The sequence below is a fragment of the Antedon bifida genome, chromosome 7 (assembly GCF_963402885.1).
Source record: "Antedon bifida chromosome 7, ecAntBifi1.1, whole genome shotgun sequence".
Lineage (NCBI taxonomy): Eukaryota > Metazoa > Echinodermata > Crinoidea > Comatulida > Antedonidae > Antedon > Antedon bifida.
Window position 1 is genome coordinate 217,215 of NC_136232.1, and position 24,507 is coordinate 241,721.

The 24,507-nt window shown below is 33.5% G+C and overlaps 1 protein-coding gene and 1 long non-coding RNA gene across 3 annotated transcripts in view; one reads left to right on the forward strand and one right to left on the reverse strand.

Moving 5' to 3' along the window:
- On the reverse strand, positions 1-1,890 carry LOC144848148 (uncharacterized). 2 transcript variants are annotated; one of them, XR_013613830.1, is made up of 3 exons: positions 1,744-1,890; positions 981-1,118; positions 1-745 (listed from the first exon to the last, which is right to left on the reverse strand). It is a non-coding gene; the product is annotated as an uncharacterized LOC144848148 (long non-coding RNA). The 2 variants fall into 2 exon arrangements; XR_013613829.1 differs by having other exon boundaries at positions 1,729-1,890.
- A 2,405-nt stretch (positions 1,891-4,295) lies between these two features.
- LOC144848324 (uncharacterized) overlaps positions 4,296-24,507 on the forward strand; it is a 55,165-nt gene continuing 34,953 nt past the window's right edge. Inside the window, exons 1-7 of the mRNA XM_078705038.1 lie at positions 4,296-4,360; positions 13,169-13,223; positions 13,412-13,716; positions 15,785-15,920; positions 18,675-18,833; positions 19,008-19,312; positions 21,381-21,516. Of these exons, the coding sequence (XP_078561164.1) occupies positions 4,358-4,360; positions 13,169-13,223; positions 13,412-13,716; positions 15,785-15,920; positions 18,675-18,833; positions 19,008-19,312; positions 21,381-21,516 (1,099 nt within the window). The 5' untranslated portion in view covers positions 4,296-4,357. The remainder of the gene's footprint in view (positions 4,361-13,168; positions 13,224-13,411; positions 13,717-15,784; positions 15,921-18,674; positions 18,834-19,007; positions 19,313-21,380; positions 21,517-24,507) is intronic.

The following is a 24,507-nucleotide window of genomic DNA, read 5'->3' on the forward strand; positions in this document are numbered from 1 at the left end:
CTATTTAAATTATTGTTATTGAATTTTATTTATAACGTCTCCTTCAAGTTTCATAGTAGTGTTAATATTATATTCCTATAGGCTAATTATTTAACATAGTTTGTGTTTATGAGTGTGAATAAATTAAATTGATTGCTTATTGATTACGAAATCGTCACGAGGGTCTTTAAAATCAATTACTGTGTACAGATTAACAATACCAGTATAAATCATTAATTTATTCTAGTTTCAATAATGATAAGATCACACAAATATTTACCTATAGATTAACTACTATTATTATGTATACTGTATAAATTAATTTATTATAAATAAATAATTATGATTACTGAGTATTATATTATTATCTTTTAAAGCATGAAGGAATCACGTTTCTCACCAATGCTTAAAACCCTTGATAAGATGCTGATATAAACAAACGTTGATTGTAGTCTAGTAATGTTATAACCAATGTATGCCTACTTGGTTAACTATAAACATAATCAAAATACAAATGAATTACACTACAAAACGTGTATGGCCATGGCATCTGAATGAAATACTAAGCCAGGATAAAATATCTGCCTTCCGCATAATATAAATAATAACTAACACTACAGGTTTCCGTAACACCGATAACCAATTAATACAAAATGACTTTGCTTGAATAACTTTCTTGAATTAGAATATGCTAGTAGGCCTACTTGCTTTCTTTTCCAAGATATCCTTACTGTGGTGGTGGGTAGTAGTAGGCAGGAGGTGGTGCCTATAAAAAAAAATTAAAACATTATTTTATAAATGTCGATAATAGTTCCTGTTAATCCCATCGGATTTTTATTTCTAAATCTTCGTCTGGCAAACTTTATAGCAATTTTCAAAGTGTAAACCAGTTGAGAAAAACTTTCACGTTTTATAAAATGTTAAATTCCGTTCAGCTTGACTATTAAAGTAAAGATGTGAATGTAAATTATTAGAACTGTGTGTGTAATAGTGGCATTTACCTGTACGTGTACAACTTTAGTTTCTGGTTGCGATCTTGAGCTTGCAACTGCTGCTCCTGCAACTGCACCAACGGCTAAAGCTGCAACTGGAGCTCCGTGGTGGTGATGACCGCGACCATGGTGATGATGGTGTCCTCTCTGCAATAAAAACATGACAATAATAATACAGAAACAACACCGTACATACAATAACAGTATTGTAACTAAAAACACTTGTTATCAACTTCCGATTTTTAAGATTTTCCTTATTTATTCACTAGTTCAATAGACTGTAGCCTAATTTTCGGAAATTTCTTTCGAAACAAATTCTTAAATTGTTTCAATATATCGAGGGAAAAAATCAAAGAATATCGTCTGAAATACAAACACGAAACGACATAAATGTAGGACTATTCCATAATGCAATTTAGGGAAGAAAAGTTAGTACTGTATATCCATTGTTAAAATGTCAACAGTTAGGAAAACCAAAGCAATTGCCATCACAATAACAATACTAGGCATGATTATTAACAAATCGTAGGCCTATTTCAAAACTGACCGCCTGATTAAACTTTAGTTGACCTAACAAATGGGAACTTGCTGGCTTTTCTCGCGACTTTTATCGTGTTTGTTTTTTAACACAATTTTGCCACATGATTCCCAATTAATTATGAGTGGAAATATAAGGAGATAGGCCTAAATCATATTTCTATGTTCACTCAAACCAGGAAGCCTTTAAAGCTCAACTCGTAATAACATTTGAACTTACGCCGTGATGGTGGCCGCCTCCATGATGTCCCCCGCCGTGGTGGCCGCCGCCGCCTCCGTGATGTCCTCCACCTCTAGGCATTGTGTATTTCTGTAGGATTCAACGGTGTTCTTCGAAATAGGCGATGTTAACAAGATGACTTGTTACGGATACTAGTGAAAGTTATATTATTTGTTGGCTTTTATCTTGTTGTTAATACGAAAGTTACTGGTATTATTCATGTGATTACTTCATTATAATTGTAAATATGTTAATTATATTGTCTTTGTTATACATTATTCATAGCTGTATCAACAGGTTTTGTCATCATTATCAACATCATCGACACAGAATTAATTTTATATGCCTATCATTGAAAGAAAATACTGCTGGTTAAAGTCCTAAAACCAATAAACAATGGTTGTTCAACCAATGTATAAGCATATATTTTTAGTCGCGTGCACCGTGACTCTACAGCTCACTATGTCGGTCGGTTGGTCGGTAAACACTAACTTGAGCACGCGACTGCAGGCATGTACATGGCCTTGTTCAATATGAACTTTTAAAAAGGTATAAAATGAAAAATGCAAAAACCTTGAATATGCCATTTTGTAGTTTTAACTTTTGGGAAAAATATAATATTTATAGATTTCGCTTATTAAAATAACAAAATAAACAGTTAAATTTAACAACTTCTATCGAATGTTTGGTAAACGGGAATGTTATGTGATATTTAAATGACGTAAATTTAAAGACGTAGTGTCCCCCATGACAACGGAAGATTACTAATAGAACTTGAATGACAGCCATTTCGCTGTTTTAATTAAATTAATTACAAACAATTATGTTTTCACTTGTGAAAAGACAAAATAAACGGTTAAATTCAAATATCTATTGACTTCCAGTATTTTTTGCCTTAAATTTTGTATTATGTGACATTAGAATGACAAATTCATCAAAAACATTTTTTGTTATATATTTTCAGTGAACAATATAAATATATAATTTATTTCAAATAAAATTGTCATTAATAGTGAGCGGTATAAACATAAACTAGACAAGGGTACTGTTAATATGATTTAATTATTTATTTATTTCAACAATATTTTGTGAGGGTAGCCCATCAAGCTGATCATTAGGGACAGACCCTCAACAATAATGAGAACAATGAATACAGTAGGCATATAAGATAATGATGTAAAAGAACAATGAACATTAAGTAAACCAGATTTTGTATAGATTATTTTGTAGTTTTATAGTAAAGTTACAAAAATAATGTTTCACTTTTTTATTATTAGTATATAAAATAGGCCTACTGTAAATGGTTAAATTGTTTTATAAACAAACAGCGACTTATTCTGGATTTTGTCGTTGATCGTAGTCGATGCTACTGTATATTGCGTGAAGAATGAAGGCATAAATATAGGGAATATTGTTACAATTTTCAAATTATGTTCGTTTCTAAACATGGTCGGTAAAATATTTGTTTCTTTTTTATCGGCATGTTTGTTGTGAAAACAGAAGAAATTAATAAAGCAAATGAAACAGAAATAATTGAAAAGCACAATCCTGTTCATGTAAATCAAATTAAATCAAGTAAAATTCAACAAAACAAAAAGTATTGTCCCCTTGAAAAAAAAATGTGTTTTCGATGTTTCTTTTTAGTATACCATTTTAATGTCACATAATAGTTATTCTCTTTGACCAACAATTATATACCTGAACCAACTGTAATTTAACGCAAACAATTAGTAAAAGTAGCTTTGAATTTTTAAATTTTTGGTTGACTTTAACCGTTTAGTTTGTCTTTTTATAAGTGAAAATATATTCATCTTCTTTTCTCATGTTTTTGGGGACAATACTTTATTGCATGAACAACATTTTCTATTGTAAACGAATAATATGAATATCATGAAAATTCGAAACTAAATATTTTATTCTGTAATTCCTGACGTAGGCCTACTATTATGCTTGATTGATGTAATTGAGAACCAGTTGAAAATAAAGAAATTTGACCAGGAATGTGTTCACTGTTCGAAAACATTTTTCGTTTGTTTTTCACCGTGTCATTAGTCAAGCTTCATCAGGTATTTCGACATTTTAAAACTTGAAATGACGATATCAAACTTACACTCTTCCGGAATAATTCCGGAGCTATTATTCCATCCTTCCGGAATCAATATAGTCAATATAAATTAATACCGTAATCTATAATGTAGACATACAGCATTAGGTTTATTATATATCCACATGCTTAATTTAACATTTTAACTTCTAACCCATTCGCACGTGTTGGGATCGATATCAGTGAATGTGAACGAAATCATAGGCCTACCATAACAAATTGCCAAAGCTTTTTTTTCTAAATTGTTCAGCGTCTGTTCTCATATAATCTTACAAAAGTATGTTCTTAAATTATATGGATCTTTGTAAATTGATTTGATAAATCAATTATTTGACAATAACTGAAGCCCTTAATAGTTAATGATATATGAAATAATCGATTGTTTTAATTACAGTGTAGGCATACGCAGTCAATTAGTATAGATTTAATAGAAAGCCTTACATTACAATCATTAGAAACGGTTTGGGTACCGACTCGATACCAAACCATTTATACTGTGCACTATTGGTATTAAATACACTTTAAATGGTAAGTTTACAATTTTTTAATATGAATTAAAAATGTATTGATTAAGTATAACAACTCATTGAGAATATTGCAAGACTTATATAAGCACTGTTACACTGCTAGTAACATGTTTGCCACGAGGACAATATACCCTCTTTTTACGAGAATGTCCGCAAGTATATCTACGGTTTTAGTACAAGAGTTTTAAATAGTGAAAATTATCCTGTTAGGTGTGTGTGCTGCTACGGTCTTCAAACCTTTTCACTAAATGGGAGAAAATCCTATTTTAGTGTGATTGTTTGTTTCTTTCAAGTATTGTTTGTTGTAATTGTTATTCTGAAATATGATCAATCAACCAATCAATCAAGGCGTCTGGTGTTATCCGAATATAATTTAACCAATGTTGTGCTCTTTATGATATACTTTAAAGATCTATATTTTGCTTTTAATTACAGTTTCTCAGGTAATTAATTAAATTAAATTATTAGATTATTTTAAAATGTTTTTAGGTGGACAATATAATGGTAATATGCAACCGATACAAGAAAATATTAGATACGACAGTTTAGCAGCAAATGTTTTCTTGTGAAATCCCTGCCATGGGTTTATTTTTCTTATTCATGAATCAGAGAGAACTTACGGCAACCTTAAAAGTAGGAATTTGATCAGGAATTAATTGTTATATTTTAATATAATCTCGCGACGGTTTAACAAAAAAATAGGCATATACAAATAGGAATTTGATATAGCTTTTGTTCTAATTTTCATATCTCGCAACAGTATAAAATAAATATATATAAATGGGAGTTTGATCAAGGATTTTGTTCTAATTTCATTAAAAAAAATATTCGCCTTTGTCTTTCATAAATTGTACTGTAGGCCTATCATTAGCGCGTGAAAGTCTCTAGTTCACCCAAACACCACTTTGGAAGCATTTCATACGTATTCATAAGTAGGCATATACAGTATTAGCCAAATTGTTGTATACTTATTGTTCTCTATTATAATAATAATCTAATAAATAGGCCTAATTCTTATACTACTGCAGTAGAATAATGTATTAACTATTTTGGAAACTGTGAGGTTGAAAGAGGCGCTGAATATAAATATTTGGGTACTGTACTATAATAGATAACAAATTAAAGTGGGAATCTATCTCTCTTATGATTTCCAAAAAGCATCTCAAAGACGCCATTTTCACTGATTTACGAGAAGTGTATCTTAAGAAAAGATGAAAATACTATGAAAGACCTTACTCATCCGTTACATTATTGTTACAATTTGTTTAACCGTTTTACTAGCTGATCGTTTGTCCCCGTTTTGAGAACTCTTCGAAATTTGAATAGTGACATGATCAGACCCAGTTTTTCTCTAAACTATAGATTTTAATCTATGGGAGGGCGCAAACAACATCTTGAGGAAGTGAGTTCCAATCTTCCACTACTCTTGATGCACAAAATGTGCCTCCTTATTTAGTCTAATCTTGTGGTGTGGATCTTGACAACTTTAAAAGAAAGACCTTGTTTGTGAAAGTTGATTTCCTAATTAATAGTTTTGTCACTTTCTATGCAATCTATATCGTTTAATATTTATGTCCGCCCCTTTTTCTTCTGTAAGTTAACGTCGGTAGTTTCAGAATCTTGAGCCTATCATTATCCCGTGCTTTTAGATCAGGTACCATAACCGAGTGGATCGCTGTTGAAGTTCAGCAAATTTAACTTTCTGGAACCTCGGAATCCAATCGCATCCACTTTATTTCATAATAGACCTAATCATGGATTTAGAGAGAGATATATAACTTTTGCCATCTAAATAAATATATACCGGTATCTTTATTTCCATTAAACATAAAAATTCGAATATCAAAAATGTAAGTGCCATGACAAGCAAAAAGTTGAATTGTGGCACTTATTTGTAATTTGTATAAAAGCCGTACATAAAAAAATATTGCAAGAAAAAAAATACAAGAAATAAACAAACCAAAAAAAATACAGTACAGTACTTTAAAGATCTTTTGATAATACCAAGTCTTCTCTTAGTAGCTCAACTTTTGCGGAATGATTAGGCCTATTTATTAGTGTCAACAATTGTAATAGATCTGGCATTAGACTACGACCACCAAAAGCCAATCTATGTAGAAGTTCATTGTTGCAAATAACATTCATATACTAGTATATAATTAAAAGGTTCGACGATAACTCTATACTGTAATTTTTTTTTTTAATTTAATTATGTTTAACTTCGTTTTAGTAGGCCTATTTTACATTGGCCTTATGGCGTTTTTGCAATCTGCGTTTTAACAGTATTTTTTAACAGTTTAACATTGGCCTAGTAACAGTAGTTTAACATTGACCTATAGCGTTTTATGTATTTTTCTTTGTAGTTTTATTGTCTTAATTATGCCAAGCAAAATTAATTTTATTAAAGGAATTACATGTTATAGCTTGAAACCAATGAGAGCCATATTTCAATAAATATAGGAGGTATATTCAGAACGTCATTCTGACGACTGGAGCATTCTCTACTTCTCTACGGAGCGCCATTTATGCCTTTATTAACAAAATATGATTTATAATTTTTCTTTATGTAATAAAAAAAAGTGAAATAGATTGAATCATGGTTTTGGTATTTGCCTCTTATATATACAAATATATTTTATAAAAAAATAATATATGACGTATAAATGCATACACATTATGTTGACCATATTTTAGAAAATAATATAGCGCTTATTAAATAATATGAAATTATACTTTAAAGATGTATTATCCCCCAAAAACATGAACAATGAAAATTACTAAAATCAAACTTTCCGTAGAAATAAATACTCCAAAACATTGTTTTCACTTATAAAAAGACAAAATAAACGGTTAAATTCAACCAAATTTTTTTCAGGGAGACAATATATCTTTAAATAATACGGTACTTTAACTTCAATCTTTAGATTCGATTGTGAACGGTATATGTAATATGATGCATTTATTTGTAAATGTGTTCTTTCATATTAATAATTGGTCTGGTTTTATTATATATTAACCCACCATATGTGTTTTTTATTCACTAATTTTGTACAATGACTGTAGCCAAATGATGTATATACTATCGGTGCTCTTTCTTTGGCTACGGTACCCTAGGGGGGAACGAGCGTTTTAGACCAGCCAAAACACCTATACACAAGGCTGTGGTAGGCGTAAGTTGATTGGTGGAATGTTTGTGAATATTTATTACGTTTAATCATGTGACACGTCATCATAATGAGGCGGTCATTATAATGTGTGCGCATTGTCCGCGTTCGTTTAAAAGGTGCGGACATTGACTATGTAGGCCAATAGAATGTGGATATCCGTAAGTTCATTGGTGGAATGTTTGTGAATATTTGAAGACGTTTGTCATGTGACACGTCTTCATAACGAGGCTGTCATTCATAGGCGTATACGTACGCAGTGACGGTGTGCGTTTATACACATCAACACGTGTATACGTACGGACATTGAATGTGTAGGCCGATCGGATTGGTTTGTGGCTATTTTACTGTGTTTGTCATGTGACACGTCTTCATAACCAGGCTGTCATCACAATGTGTACGCAATGACATACACGTGAGAATGTGTGTCTACGCTTAAACCTACTACATACAGAAAATGTGTAATATTTTATATTATACAATTATTAAAGGTTTCAGGTGATGTATTATTTCTTAGAATGACTTCCAAGGAATTGTAATAAAAGTTTTTACGAGATAATAAAAGAAGAGAATTGATGAATTATTATTTTAAGAGTATTTTTACATCGATTAAGCATATTTGAATACCTACCGGTAAAAAAAAACCAATATTCATAAAAAAAAAAATATCCGTCGAGGTTCGAACCCCAGCCAAAACTGAGCATTACCCGTTACTCAACCAAGTATGCATACATGCATGTTTCACACTTGGGAAACGCTCACCATTGTATGGCTGGTCCTGAAGACTTAATATTTAATTTCATATTTCAATAAATATTTTTTTTAAATTTTTCTTGCTCAGCCCCAATCACAGTGGGGTAGTGAAGATTCTTATATATCATGTTTCAAAATACTATAGGTGTCATTTCTGGGGACCTTGTAGTTATTTTAAACAGTTTGGTATGCCGTGCGTTGTTATGCAAATGAGTTTGTGCAGGTGTAATGGGGAAGATGGCATTGTTAGTCATTAGCGGTGAACACGCCACAAAATTAAATTTAAAAGTTAAAGTTTGATTTTGCTAATCTTTATTAGAAATTCAAATCATGTAAAGATACAATTTTCCGGGCGGGAACCTAGAAGCTCCCCTCCTTTATTTTGCAAAAGTAATCTTGAAAAGAACCCCATGCGGAAAAGAAGCTTATCCGTTGAAAAGAAGCCACCGTACCCAAGAGTACTAAAAAATAAGGAACATTCGGGGTGTTATGGTGTCTATTTAATGGGAAAATAAAAATGAATGCCATACACTTTTGTTTATGATTTAAGGTCCACTTGCCTAGGCCTGACATTTTCAACCCTCCAAATATCTCTTTTTCAACAAAAAAAAAACCAATATTCATAAAAAGATATCCGTCGAGGTTCGAACCCCAGCTGATAGCACTCAAAACTGGGCATTACCCGTTAAGCCACAAAGTACATGACGAAACAGCTGATAATAGTCTATTTATACGTGTATTATGTAATTCATCATTACGTCATTAATATCCTATTAACCTTTCTAAAACCAAAATGATCAGTTAGCTCAGTCGTCTGAGCGTCGTGTTAACACACGTATGTCGTGGGTTCGATTCCCACGCTGGTCGGTGGAATAGAGTTAAGGCTATGCGAGCCACTGTGTTTGGGGTTCACAGATCATACGTCCCCCTTTCCACCACACATCATGAGGCGACAACATCAATGCATCTGGTGATGTGGTGGAAACGACCCCAAAAGGCTGTGGCAGGGCCTTAGTGCTGAGGCAGGGAGAGCACATTTACCATCTTTTTTTTTTGGCTCTCGCCAACTGCTTTGATGGTTTAAATTGTATGTTTAGCGCCCTCAATTTATTTTAATGTAAAAAAAGGGAATTAATTCTCTTCGTTACGTGTTTAGAAGAGAATTAATTTTATCTCATCGTAGTTTGGTATGCCGTGCGTTTGTTATGCAAATGAGTGTGCACATGTGCTGTGGGAAAGATGGTATTGTTAGTCATTCGCGATCAACACACAACACTGTTCAATTTTTATTTTGTTAATCTTTTACATTAGAATTATGATTCTACCGTTATACATTATAGTGTATTTTTAAATATCCGTTTCATGCAAAATATTGTATTGTAGGCCTACTAATATTATGTTGTGAATAAAAGTTTATGGTAGAATAAATAAATAAATATGTTTTAAGCAGATCTTCGAAATTGAAGCATATGAAGTTTTTTAAAACCCAACCTAAAATTCGGATCTGGATAGTTGAAATTAACATAATGATTATCAAAGGTGATAATTGTAATTGTTTTCTAAATTATAGAAATATTGAAATTAGTAAGTAGGCTTTTGTGTGCTCGCTCTGTTTGTATTTCATAATTTTGTTTTCATAGAATTATACGTCCCCCTTTCCACCACACATCTTGAGAAGGCACTAGAAATGCATCTGGTAATGATGTGGTGGAAACGACCCCAAGGCTGCTGCAGGGCCTTACTGCTGAGGCAAGGAGAGCACAATTTTAATGTAAAAAAGGAATTAATTATCTTCGTTACGCGTGACGTGTTGAGAAGAGAATCTATCTCTCACCGTAGTTTGGTATGCCGTTCGTTGTTATGCAAATGAGTTTGTGCAGGTGTAGTGGGAAAGATGGTATTGTTAGTCATTCGCGGTCAACGCGCCCCACTGTTTTGATTTTGTTAATCAATGTTGCAACATTGGTAGCGAAATGTGAGTTTTTTCTTTTGGGATTAAATATTTTTTTAGAGCAGACTTAAAATTATTTATTGTTACCGCATTTCTTAGTTTGGTGGGTAGCAAATTTAGGTATGTTGGTGCTCAATAGATGAAACTGTTCTTAAAAGTTTCAGTTTTAGGAGAAGGGACGACAAATTTCCTCTCACTGACACTTCGGGTACATCGATGATTCTGGCAAGACGCAGGGCAAGGTATTCCGGAGCAAGACCATTTGCAGACCTGTAGGCAATTCAGTCCAGTGTAGATGCATGCGATCTTGGACTGTATGAAGATTTAAGGTGTTGTAAATGTTAGTTCGTGGTGTGAGAAGATGAGCTTTAAGGATAATGCGAAATGCTCTATTTTGAATGGTCTGTATTCGGTCAATATTCGATCTGATTCCCCCAAACACAAAACAAATGACCGAGCACGCGATAAGATGGAGATGGAGAAGCCCAGTTTGGAACGGAGTTTATTTACATGAAAAGAAAAAGATAAATTTGAATCAATGTGAATGCCAAGATGTTTCTGTTTGTCAGTTTGTGATATGGGTATATACGAAACAATATTAAAAGTAGTGACTTTTATTTCTATTTTATATCACTGCTACCCTGGTGCTAAATTGGGTCCACTAGAGCTTTACCGTAGTACTATTTCTATTATTGAAGTTAATAAAGGCATAAATGGCGCTCCGTAGAGAAGTAGAAAATGCTCCAGTGGTCGTCGTCAGAATGACGCTCTGAATATACCTCAATATGGCCCTGGCGCGCATGAAACAGAGCCATGGCTCTGGCATGAAACAGAGCCATATATATAGAGAGAGAGTTACGACTTTGCGTTCACGGATTTTAGAAAGTCACGTGGTGTGCACGCCGGCCATGTTTGTGTCCAACTATGCCTATGTAGCGTATGGAGTCGAGTCATTTGCTTAAAAATGTAATGGCTTCGGGATGTTATACCACACTTAGGCCTAGGCTAGGCTAGGCTATAGGGGTCGTCGGTTTCGTGTTATGGGTTGTCCAATTTTAGGTCGTCCAATTCGAGGTCGTTGGGGTCGTCCAATTCGAGGTCATCGCTTTATACACACGTCCTATATGTGGTTTAGTGGTAGTGGTTTATTATATTAGTCAACCATTGTTTGTCTTTTACTAGACTTGCCCCAAGTCTGTAGTTATTTTTAGGCTTTTTAATGTTTGTCTGAAATATACTGAAACTTGTAAGAAAATAAGATTTGCAGACCGCAAACATCAGATAAGAATGACATAGGTTTATACTGTATTTGGCTATATGGGGTGGGCCGTATGTAAATATGGATTTCGAATCATCCAATGATTAAATGATGTCATTTTGGTTTCAAAAAGAGTACTGTAAGCCCAAAATTTCGTTGTTTAATCGCGAAAGTCGCGAAGTTCCCAACAATGTTGTTTACAGCCTAAGCCTAGGCTTAGTTAGCCAGGCCTAGCCTAAATATGGAAAAAAATGAAAATAAAATGGTTACGATAAACTTCTAATTGTGTATTCTTTGAAACATTTACGAACCCCGATTATGATTTATATTGTTTGTTGGTGTTGTTAGGTGTAATTAAGACATTAAAATAAATTGCAACCTACTCAGCCTGCGTTGTCTCGCTCAAACAATGATGAAATTCCTCCTCACAGCGATCGACACGCATGGCGCCGTGAGAGGATTAATCGCTAAAATAATGTTCAAATTGGAATAAAAAAACTTACAACATTTCTTAGGTAATTTTTTATGACATGTATATTGTACTTGCTTGACGAATCCTTTGTCCATCATATAAGTTGTAATAGAGTTAATCAAGACATGGACAATTATGAAATACCAATTAACAATAAACATATTTGAACTTATCAAAAGCTACTCTACTCTATATCAATAAATTTAAATAATGTACTTGCACAAATTGAATCACTATGGCCTTCATTCTACTTCACTTAATCATATGAGGATTATTTAACTAATCGTAAACAATATGTGGACATTAATGGAACTCAATCTGATACTTTACAGATAACTACAGGTGTAGACAGGGGTGCGTCCGCCGCTCTGTGTTGGTACATTTGATATAGAAATTGACACTATTTTAAGATTCAGCGGGTTCATAATTTCAACTTTCTTTATTATTAATTAATGAACATGCTACGGTGATTATATTTCAATAAAATGTCCAAACTATTGGCATTTTAAATATACTGAAGCGCTTTATCCCAGCAATCTCCACCTGGGACCCAGACGAGTCATTTACAAATGCATAAGGCCAACTTGTAGGCCTACCCACCACAACTCGTACATTAGTTTTTTTTTAATCAAAAGCCATAGGGGGCGCTATATAGGTGTAGATATAGTCTGAGGATTGTATCTACGACTAGGCATAGATGCAGCCACTTTGTTTAAAATATATACTTTGGAACCATCAGATTACATTTTAGATGCTATATCATATTTAAGAGTTGATTTTTTTGATTTTTTGGATAATGCAAAACTTAAAGGCAATCTTTACCAACCACAGATAATAATGGTCACACTGACAGAAGGAAGCAATCTGGACCATGGTCCCAATTCTGAACCACTGTTTAATACTTTACTAATTTACTGGATTCAAACCACTAAAATGTCTAAAAAATGACTCCATTCCACTTTTAGGTTGTGGGATGATGGCCAAATTATGACTTTTTGTCATCATCATCATATTATTATTATTATCATTATTATTATTAATGTTATCTGATTATATTCTGCAATAATTTCCACCATACAAACATTTATGTTTAGCTTCCAACAGAAGTAGCCTATATTAGCTTTAGATTTAAATCTCTTATTTTTACTGAAAAAAGGGTATTGTACAGTATTTTATAAGTTACTGAGAACAAAAATATTTCTTTTTATTAGTACTGCAAGAAGGCTGTGTGTATTTGGATAATTACTATTGTGGCATCAGCAAGCGGTAGGTTTAGTATTATTAATTTAATATACTGTATAAGCTAATTTCATATTCATATACTGTAACTGTTAGTTTTCTAAAGTACAGCATACATGCACATTTTATGCTTTTTAGTTTGGTTTATAAATTGTACATCAAAAGAAAGACAGACTTAATGTAAATTAATATGTGACATGTAATACTGCACTTAGGTACGTGCAGAGATCCTTTGGGAATGGCAGATGGCACAATTCCAGATGCGAGTCTGTCTTCAACTTACCATCCGGGTCGTGTACAATATGCTAGGCTAAATTTGGAATCCAATGATGGAGGATGGCCTGGTAAAGTAAACTACTATATTGAAGTGGATTTAGAGGCTGTGAAAATCGTGAGTGGGACAATTTTGCAAGGCTGCTACGACACCGACGAGTGGGTTACATTATATGCTGTTGAGTATAAAGAAAATAAAAATGATACCTGGCAAATCATTGCTGATGCCAGTTCAGGAGGAACATCGGTAATTATTTCAAATCCTATGATCTCTATCATTATAAATGTTATTTCACAAACTGTTGCAAAATGGTTAAGCACCGGGTCAGATCCAATTTGAATGTATCATTGTGCGAAATGTATTTAATCGATACCTGAAATAAATGTTTGTTGAAATTAAATTTTTTTTCGGCTGAGCCAACTGGCACAAGTAACACTTGGCTCACAGTGTGCGCCGGGGATTTCGTGAGGAATCGGCCACGCCGCTGAGGAAAATATTCTATCGTGCCATTTTCCTCAAGTGTGCGCCGAACATAAGCTACATTCACCGGCATATTTGTTGCGTTCACGCAACAGAAAATATGTTCATATTTGTAAAAAGCATGCATCTTTTAAAGTTTTTGAAAGTTTGTATAATACTAATAGCTATAACTCTAGTAGCTAGATCAACTTTTGTATGCACTTTGAGGTCCAAAGAATTTGACTTCAGAAATTGGTTTAGGGTGGTCAAACAATCAATTTTGGATCATGCACCAATGGCTAACCGGACATTGTGACGTCGTCGTATGGCCACTCTAATATAAAATATAGGATTTTTGTCTCTTTCGTCATAGCTCATCACATTTAATAGAGCGCATCTCCACTTATCCGTATTCCATTTCCACCCATTTTTTTTTATATTGTCTAGGTCAATCAATTATCTTTCGCATGAATTACCATTTACCATTACAAATTTTGCGCATCGGATGTTGTGAGTCATCATACGGCCAGTTGAATTATAAAAGTCGTATTTTCATATTTTGCTTCATAGTTCATGACATTTAAAAGAGCGCGTACGTATCCATATTCTACGTATTATATTATCACAACACATACTACCATAATCTACAATTTACCAAGCATTTTGGCACAATTTTATCACTTTTTTATATTAATTGTGCTGTATTTTTTTTATATCTAGGTGGTATTTATTTGATTATACATGTTAATACCATATTATACCCCAAAATCCCCTTCCCTAAAAACCCTTTTGAACAATAAATGCCTGGGGCGTTTATTCGGATAAATATGTTGAGTTACTTCTAGTATTCTGAAAAGAACTGTTGAGTTTGACGTTTCTATCAAAATGTCTGATCGTCCTTGAAACAATTTAAAGTATCAGTTATTGCATAACATTACTGTCTAAGGATAAGTTGTGTAGAGATATGTTTTTCGTTTGAAACATTAGTAATTAATAGTATTTCTGGTCATCTTTTAACCAAATTTTCTGTTAGAATGAATGTAAAAATGTGTATTTCAAACAATTTGATACCAAATTTAAGTTTCTACGACCAGTACTTACAGAGATATGAAGATGCCCAGGTATGTGGGTCAAAGGTCAGAAATGGCATTTCTGATCATTTTTGAATAAAATGCCCCATTAATAAATGAATATAAATCCATGCCTTCTGAACATTTTGAGACCAAAATTAACTTGCTGCAACCAGTGGTTGCCAAGATACAAGTACCTTTTTTTATTTGTTCATATAACCCTTGACCCTTTGACCTTTTGTAACATTTTTCAAAATGTGTAACAAATAACATAATATCTATTTCGAACAATTTAAGACCAAATTCAAGTGTGTACGACCAGTAGTTACGGAGATACATACATGCCCTGGGTTGTAGGTCAAAGGTCAGAAATGGCATTTCCGGTTATTTTTAACTAAAAGTCCCATTAGACTGAATATAAATGTATACCTTCTGATCAATTTGAGACCAAAATTACCTCGCTGTGACCAGTGGTTGTCGAGATTTAAGGACATAAAGGTGTTTGGTCTTATAACCCTTCACCCTGACCTTTCGACCTTTCACCACATTTTCAAAATGTGTAACCAAGCCAAAAATGATTGTTTGACTACCCTAAACCAATTTCTGAAGTCAAATTCTCTGGACCTCAAAGTGCATACGAAAGTTGATCTAGCTACTAGAGTATAGTACATTTGCATATCACACAGAATTAGGTTCCCAGTTTTTATCTCAGATGGAGCAACTTTTTCTACTTTCTTGATTAAAATTTGAATTATTTGTCATTGAACATGTTTCTACTTTGTTAGTTTGCTGGAAATGAAGATAGTGTAACTCCTGTTGTCAACATGTTCCAGTCACAAGTGAATGCTCAATTTATTCGTATTAAGCCATTGGAAAAACATGATGCAGCATGTCTACGATTTGAACTTCTTACCTGCTCAAGTAAGTAATCTTATACTGTGGCAGGGGTGGATCTACCATGTTAAAATAGGGGAGACGTACCTTGCGAGCGAGCGAAGCAATCAAACCTTGACTGGGGACCGCCCTTGGAAATGTTGACGTTCTAGCGCATTGTATGTCGTTTAAAACGATGCACAAACATCTCCTACTGTCATTTTCCAATACACTCTAAAGCCAGTTTTCCAGTTAACATTGAGTTACGGTGAGTAGTAGATGGCAGGTAGTGTACTAGTAGTACAGTAGTAGCAAGTAGTTGCGTTGAATCGCGTTGAGTTTTGATTGCAATAATATAGTTGGAAGTTGAACAGAGTTTAACGTTAACGATGATCGTTAAAACTGACCAAATAGTTCTCAAATTACGACGTAATGTGGAACATGCAGCTGATACTTACCTACGGTACCAAAGCAATTGAATTTTTACAACCCGACGATGTTTTTCAGCTTTTATATCAGCATAAACTTCACTTGTCGTAGCCTAGGCCGGTATTATTTTCGCGGGTTGCGGCTGCGTTCCGGCCTGGTTTAAACGATCGTTTAAAAATTAGCGGTATCGCTCGATCATCATTACTGTTTTTTAGTTATTCCTTCCAGCAGACAAATAAACAGAACACAAAAACAAACATGATGCAAAAACAAAGGAAGTGGACAGCTGAGGAGAGGCAAGAGCAGTACAATAACCACTATCACCGGGAATGGTGTGCCCCTCCACTCCAACTTTCAGTACATTAAATAATTGTTACAAATAACATTAAAATATAGAAATATGTTTATATACAAAAAAATTATTATTGCATTCTATTTCAATTATTAAATTAGTATTAATACAATAAATTAAAATGTATTATTTATAGGATTATATAAAAATAAAAATGCAGAGACTTATCATAACAAATTTATTTACAGGTAAAATTGAATTTGCTTATCAGTATTATTTAATTATTAATATTTATTTACAATTTTAAAATATACAAATTTAATTAAATTTAGTTATGTCTAGTAATATTTTAACAAATAAATAATTCCCTCCCATTAAGCCAGCTATCACAAACAAACAAATAGTTAATATCCATAGGTAAATTGTTCCACATTCTCATAAACCTCCCGGTAATACAGTGTTTAGCAGAATCCGTATTGGCTCTCAAATGAATAAAAAATAGTTTGTCAACATGACGACTGCTAACTTCGATATTATTGAGAACAATAGAGTCACGTGTACTGTTAAATAAAAGTCTGCAAACGAAAAGTACTGTTGAATAATTTCTATTAGCTTCCATAGTGCAGACTGCAAGTGCTTCAAGCCGATTATTATATGTCCTCCTGTCTTTTTTATGTAAAATAAATCTGGTTGTGCAACGCTGAATCAGTTCTATTTTGTTAATATTTTCTTTCCCTTATGGGTGCCGAATAATATATATATTGCATATGAGGCAAAACAAGAGAAGAATGTAGCTTAAGAAGAACTTCAGTAGAACAGTTCCTTGCAACATACCGCATAAACCCTAGCATTTTGTTACATTTTGAGGTCACATTGTTAACTTGATGCTTCTAAGTCAGATTATGAGAATATGTCGCACCAAGTAATTTCATGTGATCTACATTTGTCAGAGATTGTCCATTCAATGTATAGGATAGCGGCACTTTGCTGGATTCAATGACAGTAGGTTGGCTGTAGACCACTTTGCAATACTCGATGTCCTCTTGTAATTATAATATATCACAATCTGAGGGAATACATCTTGAAAAGAATGTATTTATTTTTGTAAATGTAGTTGCAAATCATTGACATAAACATTAAATATTAATGTTCAAGACATGACCCTTGTGGTATACCAGATATAACTGATGTCCACTGATAAACACTTGCCCTGAAATACCACACTACCGCTAACAAAAGAGTTCAAGTACTTTAAATATTGCCACTAATACCATATGTGCACTTAAGTTTCTCAACAAGGATTATGTGCGAGATGGAGTCGAAAGCATGAGAATAATCAAATGATATAAGATCTATACGAGATGCGTGTCGATCAAGGGCTAGAGTCCAAGAGGTCGTTGTTTCAGCTAGTAATGTTTACCATGATTTTCCGGTAGTAAACCCATGCCGTCTATTGTAAAGAAGACCAAATTTGTTAAGATGGACATTCAAATCCAAAAAAAAATCTAATAAAGAAAACTGTGTAACATTAAGGGTATACAGCTATACTGTACTAAACATTAGTATATCTCAGTCCTATTTGGAATAATAGCTCTTAAACAGCTCCTAATATAACAAAAAAGTAGTCTTTTTTTTTTTTTCTTGCCCTACTGAACCCTATGAGACTTTTTAAAGTTATGAACACCACATAAATGGGACGTGGTACATGTGGTTTGGAGGAAATTTGGGGAAATCGGGAGATTCAAATGGAATCTCTTACCAACCAAAATTAGAACAAAATGTAACTGAAAAAATATCTATAAATTCAAATAATATATTAACTCAAATTTCATGGCTAGCTAAGTTTTTTATCTACTTTTTATTTTTCATTGTGTGTATGTTGTATATATTATATACAAAAGAATAATTCAAACTTTCCACCTTGTTCAATGTATAACAATGTAAATACAACAATGTAATATTGCTACGTAATATAATATAATTATGGAAAGTAGGATATATGGGTGTGTTATAAAATGAAATATTCTATAAAATATAGCCTTCAGGTATAGATCATTATTTATTATTATTCACAACCACAGCAGCAACAACTGTAGAACCTACCACAACAGAACCGACAACCATAGCAGCAACAACTGTAGAAGCAACTACAACAGAACCCACAACCACAGCAGCAACAACTGTAAAACCTGCCACAACAGAACCGACAACCATACAACAGTCTACCACAAACCAACTTGGTAACTATTTTCCTATTTAATACATTATTATATTTTAATTTTTATTACTTTAATTTTGGATAAACTCTGAACCTCAATCAATACCACAACAGAACCGACAACCACAGCAGCAACAACTGTAGAACCTGCTTAACTTAATGTAAATTAATATGTGACATGTAATACTGCACTTAGGTACGTGCAGAGATCCTTTGGGAATGGCAGATGGCACAATTCCAGATGCGAGTCTGTCTTCAACTTACCATCCGGGTCGTGTACAATATGCTAGGCTAAATTTGGAATCCAATGATGGAGGATGGCCTGGTAAAGTAAACTACTATATTGAAGTGGATTTAGAGGCTGTGAAAATCGTGAGTGGGACAATTTTGCAAGGCTGCTACGACACCGACGAGTGGGTTACATTATATGCTGTTGAGTATAAAGAAAATAAAAATGATACCTGGCAAATCATTGCTGATGCCAGTTCAGGAGGAACATCGGTAATTATTTCAAATCCTATGATCTCTATCATTATAAATGTTATTTCACAAACTGTTGCAAAATGGTTAAGCACCGGGTCAGATCCAATTTGAATGTATCATTGTGCGAAATGTATTTAATCGATACCTGAAATAAATGTTTGTTGAAATTAAATTTTTTTTCGGCTGAGCCAACTGGCACAAGTAACACTTGGCTCACAGTGTGCGCCGGGGATTTCGTGAGGAATCGGCCACGCCGCTGAGGAAAATATTCTATCGTGCCATTTTCCTCAAGTGTGCGCCGAACATAAGCTACATTCACCGGCATATTTGTTGCGTTCACGCAACAGAAAATATGTTCATATTTGTAAAAAGCATGCATCTTTTAAAGTTTTTGAAAGTTTGTATAATACTAATAGCTATAACTCTAGTAGCTAGATCAACTTTTGTATGCACTTTGAGGTCCAAAGAATTTGACTTCAGAAATTGGTTTAGGGTGGTCAAACAATCAATTTTGGATCATGCACCAATGGCTAACCGGACATTGTGACGTCGTCGTATGGCCACTCTAATATAAAATATAGGATTTTTGTCTCTTTCGTCATAGCTCATCACATTTAATAGAGCGCATCTCCACTTATCCGTATTCCATTTCCACCCATTTTTTTTTATATTGTCTAGGTCAATCAATTATCTTTCGCATGAATTACCATTTACCATTACAAATTTTGCGCATCGGATGTTGTGAGTCATCATACGGCCAGTTGAATTATAAAAGTCGTATTTTCATATTTTGCTTCATAGTTCATGACATTTAAAAGAGCGCGTACGTATCCATATTCTACGTATTATATTATCACAACACATACTACCATAATCTACAATTTACCAAGCATTTTGGCACAATTTTATCACTTTTTTATATTAATTGTGCTGTATTTTTTTTATATCTAGGTGGTATTTATTTGATTATACATGTTAATACCATATTATACCCCAAAATCCCCTTCCCTAAAAACCCTTTTGAACAATAAATGCCTGGGGCGTTTATTCGGATAAATATGTTGAGTTACTTCTAGTATTCTGAAAAGAACTGTTGAGTTTGACGTTTCTATCAAAATGTCTGATCGTCCTTGAAACAATTTAAAGTATCAGTTATTGCATAACATTACTGTCTAAGGATAAGTTGTGTAGAGATATGTTTTTCGTTTGAAACATTAGTAATTAATAGTATTTCTGGTCATCTTTTAACCAAATTTTCTGTTAGAATGAATGTAAAAATGTGTATTTCAAACAATTTGATACCAAATTTAAGTTTCTACGACCAGTACTTACAGAGATATGAAGATGCCCAGGTATGTGGGTCAAAGGTCAGAAATGGCATTTCTGATCATTTTTGAATAAAATGCCCCATTAATAAATGAATATAAATCCATGCCTTCTGAACATTTTGAGACCAAAATTAACTTGCTGCAACCAGTGGTTGCCAAGATACAAGTACCTTTTTTTATTTGTTCATATAACCCTTGACCCTTTGACCTTTTGTAACATTTTTCAAAATGTGCAACAAATAACATAATATCTATTTCGAACAATTTAAGACCAAATTCAAGTGTGTACGACCAGTAGTTACGGAGATACATACATGCCCTGGGTTGTAGGTCAAAGGTCAGAAATGGCATTTCCGGTTATTTTTAACTAAAAGTCCCATTAGACTGAATATAAATGTATACCTTCTGATCAATTTGAGACCAAAATTACCTCGCTGTGACCAGTGGTTGTCGAGATTTAAGGACATAAAGGTGTTTGGTCTTATAACCCTTCACCCTGACCTTTCGACCTTTCACCACATTTTCAAAATGTGTAACCAAGCCAAAAATGATTGTTTGACTACCCTAAACCAATTTCTGAAGTCAAATTCTCTGGACCTCAAAGTGCATACGAAAGTTGATCTAGCTACTAGAGTATAGTACATTTGCATATCACACAGAATTAGGTTCCCAGTTTTTATCTCAGATGGAGCAACTTTTTCTACTTTCTTGATTAAAATTTGAATTATTTGTCATTGAACATGTTTCTACTTTGTTAGTTTGCTGGAAATGAAGATAGTGTAACTCCTGTTGTCAACATGTTCCAGTCACAAGTGAATGCTCAATTTATTCGTATTAAGCCATTGGAAAAACATGATGCAGCATGTCTACGATTTGAACTTCTTACCTGCTCAAGTAAGTAATCTTATACTGTGGCAGGGGTGGATCTACCATGTTAAAATAGGGGAGACGTACCTTGCGAGCGAGCGAAGCAATCAAACCTTGACTGGGGACCGCCCTTGGAAATGTTGACGTTCTAGCGCATTGTATGTCGTTTAAAACGATGCACAAACATCTCCTACTGTCATTTTCCAATACACTCTAAAGCCAGTTTTCCAGTTAACATTGAGTTACGGTGAGTAGTAGATGGCAGGTAGTGTACTAGTAGTACAGTAGTAGCAAGTAGTTGCGTTGAATCGCGTTGAGTTTTGATTGCAATAATATAGTTGGAAGTTGAACAGAGTTTAACGTTAACGATGATCGTTAAAACTGACCAAATAGTTCTCAAATTACGACGTAATGTGGAACATGCAGCTGATACTTACCTACGGTACCAAAGCAATTGAATTTTTACAACCCGACGATGTTTTTCAGCTTTTATATCAGCATAAACTTCACTTGTCGTAGCCTAGGCCGGTATTATTTTCGCGGGTTGCGGCTGCGTTCCGGCCTGGTTTAAACGATCGTTTAAAAATTAGCGGTATCGCTCGATCATCATTACTGTTTTTTAGTTATTCCTTCCAGCAGACAAATAAACAGAACACAAAAACAAACATGATGCAAAAACAAAGGAAGTGGACAGCTGAGGAGAGGCAAGAGCAGTACAATAACCACTATCACCGGGAATGGTGTGCCCCTCCACTCCAACTTTCAGTACATTAAATAATTGTTACAAATAACATTAAAATATAGAAATATGTTTATATACAAAAAAATTATTATTGCATTCTATTTCAATTATTAAATTAGTATTAATACAATAAATTAAAATGTATTATTTATAGGATTATATAAAAATAAAAATGCAGAGACTTATCATAACAAATTTATTTACAGGTAAAATTGAATTTGCTTATCAGTATTATTTAATTATTAATATTTATTTATAATTTTAAAATATACAAATTTAATTAAATTTAGTTATGTCTAGTAATATTTTAACAAATAAATAATTCCCTCCCATTAAGCCAGCTATCACAAACAAACAAATAGTTAATATCCATAGGTAAATTGTTCCACATTCTCATAAACCTCCCGGTAATACAGTGTTTAGCAGAATCCGTATTGGCTCTCAAATGAATAAAAAATAGTTTGTCAACATGACGACTGCTAACTTCGATATTATTGAGAACAATAGAGTCACGTGTACTGTTAAATAAAAGTCTGCAAACGAAAAGTACTGTTGAATAATTTCTATTAGCTTCCATAGTGCAGACTGCAAGTGCTTCAAGCCGATTATTATATGTCCTCCTGTCTTTTTTATGTAAAATAAATCTGGTTGTGCAACGCTGAATCAGTTCTATTTTGTTAATATTTTCTTTCCCTTATGGGTGCCGAATAATATATATATTGCATATGAGGCAAAACAAGAGAAGAATGTAGCTTAAGAAGAACTTCAGTAGAACAGTTCCTTGCAACATACCGCATAAACCCTAGCATTTTGTTACATTTTGAGGTCACATTGTTAACTTGATGCTTCTAAGTCAGATTATGAGAATATGTCGCACCAAGTAATTTCATGTGATCTACATTTGTCAGAGATTGTCCATTCAATGTATAGGATAGCGGCACTTTGCTGGATTCAATGACAGTAGGTTGGCTGTAGACCACTTTGCAATACTCGATGTCCTCTTGTAATTATAATATATCACAATCTGAGGGAATACATCTTGAAAAGAATGTATTTATTTTTGTAAATGTAGTTGCAAATCATTGACATAAACATTAAATATTAATGTTCAAGACATGACCCTTGTGGTATACCAGATATAACTGATGTCCACTGATAAACACTTGCCCTGAAATACCACACTACCGCTAACAAAAGAGTTCAAGTACTTTAAATATTGCCACTAATACCATATGTGCACTTAAGTTTCTCAACAAGGATTATGTGCGAGATGGAGTCGAAAGCATGAGAATAATCAAATGATATAAGATCTATACGAGATGCGTGTCGATCAAGGGCTAGAGTCCAAGAGGTCAATTCAATTCAATTCAAAATTCTTTAATCATCCCACACGGGGCAATTCAAATAAAAAGGTCTGGATTAAAATGATCTTACAAAATATACAAAATATCACAATACACAGTACAAAATAGAAAAAAAAAAAGAGTCAAGGTTCAAGAATTTAAGAGTCGAATAGCCACTGGCAAAAACGAATTCCTTTTCCGGTTTGTTCTACATGCCGGGCATCGAAAGCGACGCCCATGAGGCATGAGCTCGAAATCACTGAACAAGGCATGGTTAATATTTTTTAGAATAGCTCTACTTTTTTCTAGAGTTTGCATGTCACAGAAAGAAGATAAACTACGAAGTTGACAACCTATTAATTTAGAACTTAAGTTAACAATTCTTTGTAGTGTCTTTGTAATTCGTTGTTTCAGCTAGTAATGTTTACCATGATTTTCCGGTAGTAAACCCATGCCGTCTATTGTAAAGAAGACCAAATTTGTTAAGATGGACATTCAAATCCAAAAAAAAATCTAATAAAGAAAACTGTGTAACATTAAGGGTATACAGCTATACTGTACTAAACATTAGTATATCTCAGTCCTATTTGGAATAATAGCTCTTAAACAGCTCCTAATATAACAAAAAAGTAGTCTTTTTTTTTTTTTCTTGCCCTACTGAACCCTATGAGACTTTTTAAAGTTATGAACACCACATAAATGGGACGTGGTGCATGTGGTTTGGAGGAAATTTGGGGAAATCGGGAGATTCAAATGGAATCTCTTACCAACCAAAATTAGAACAAAATGTAACTGAAAAAATATCTATAAATTCAAATAATATATTAACTCAAATTTCATGGCTAGCTAAGTTTTTTATCTACTTTTTATTTTTCATTGTGTGTATGTTGTATATATTATATACAAAAGAATAATTCAAACTTTCCACCTTGT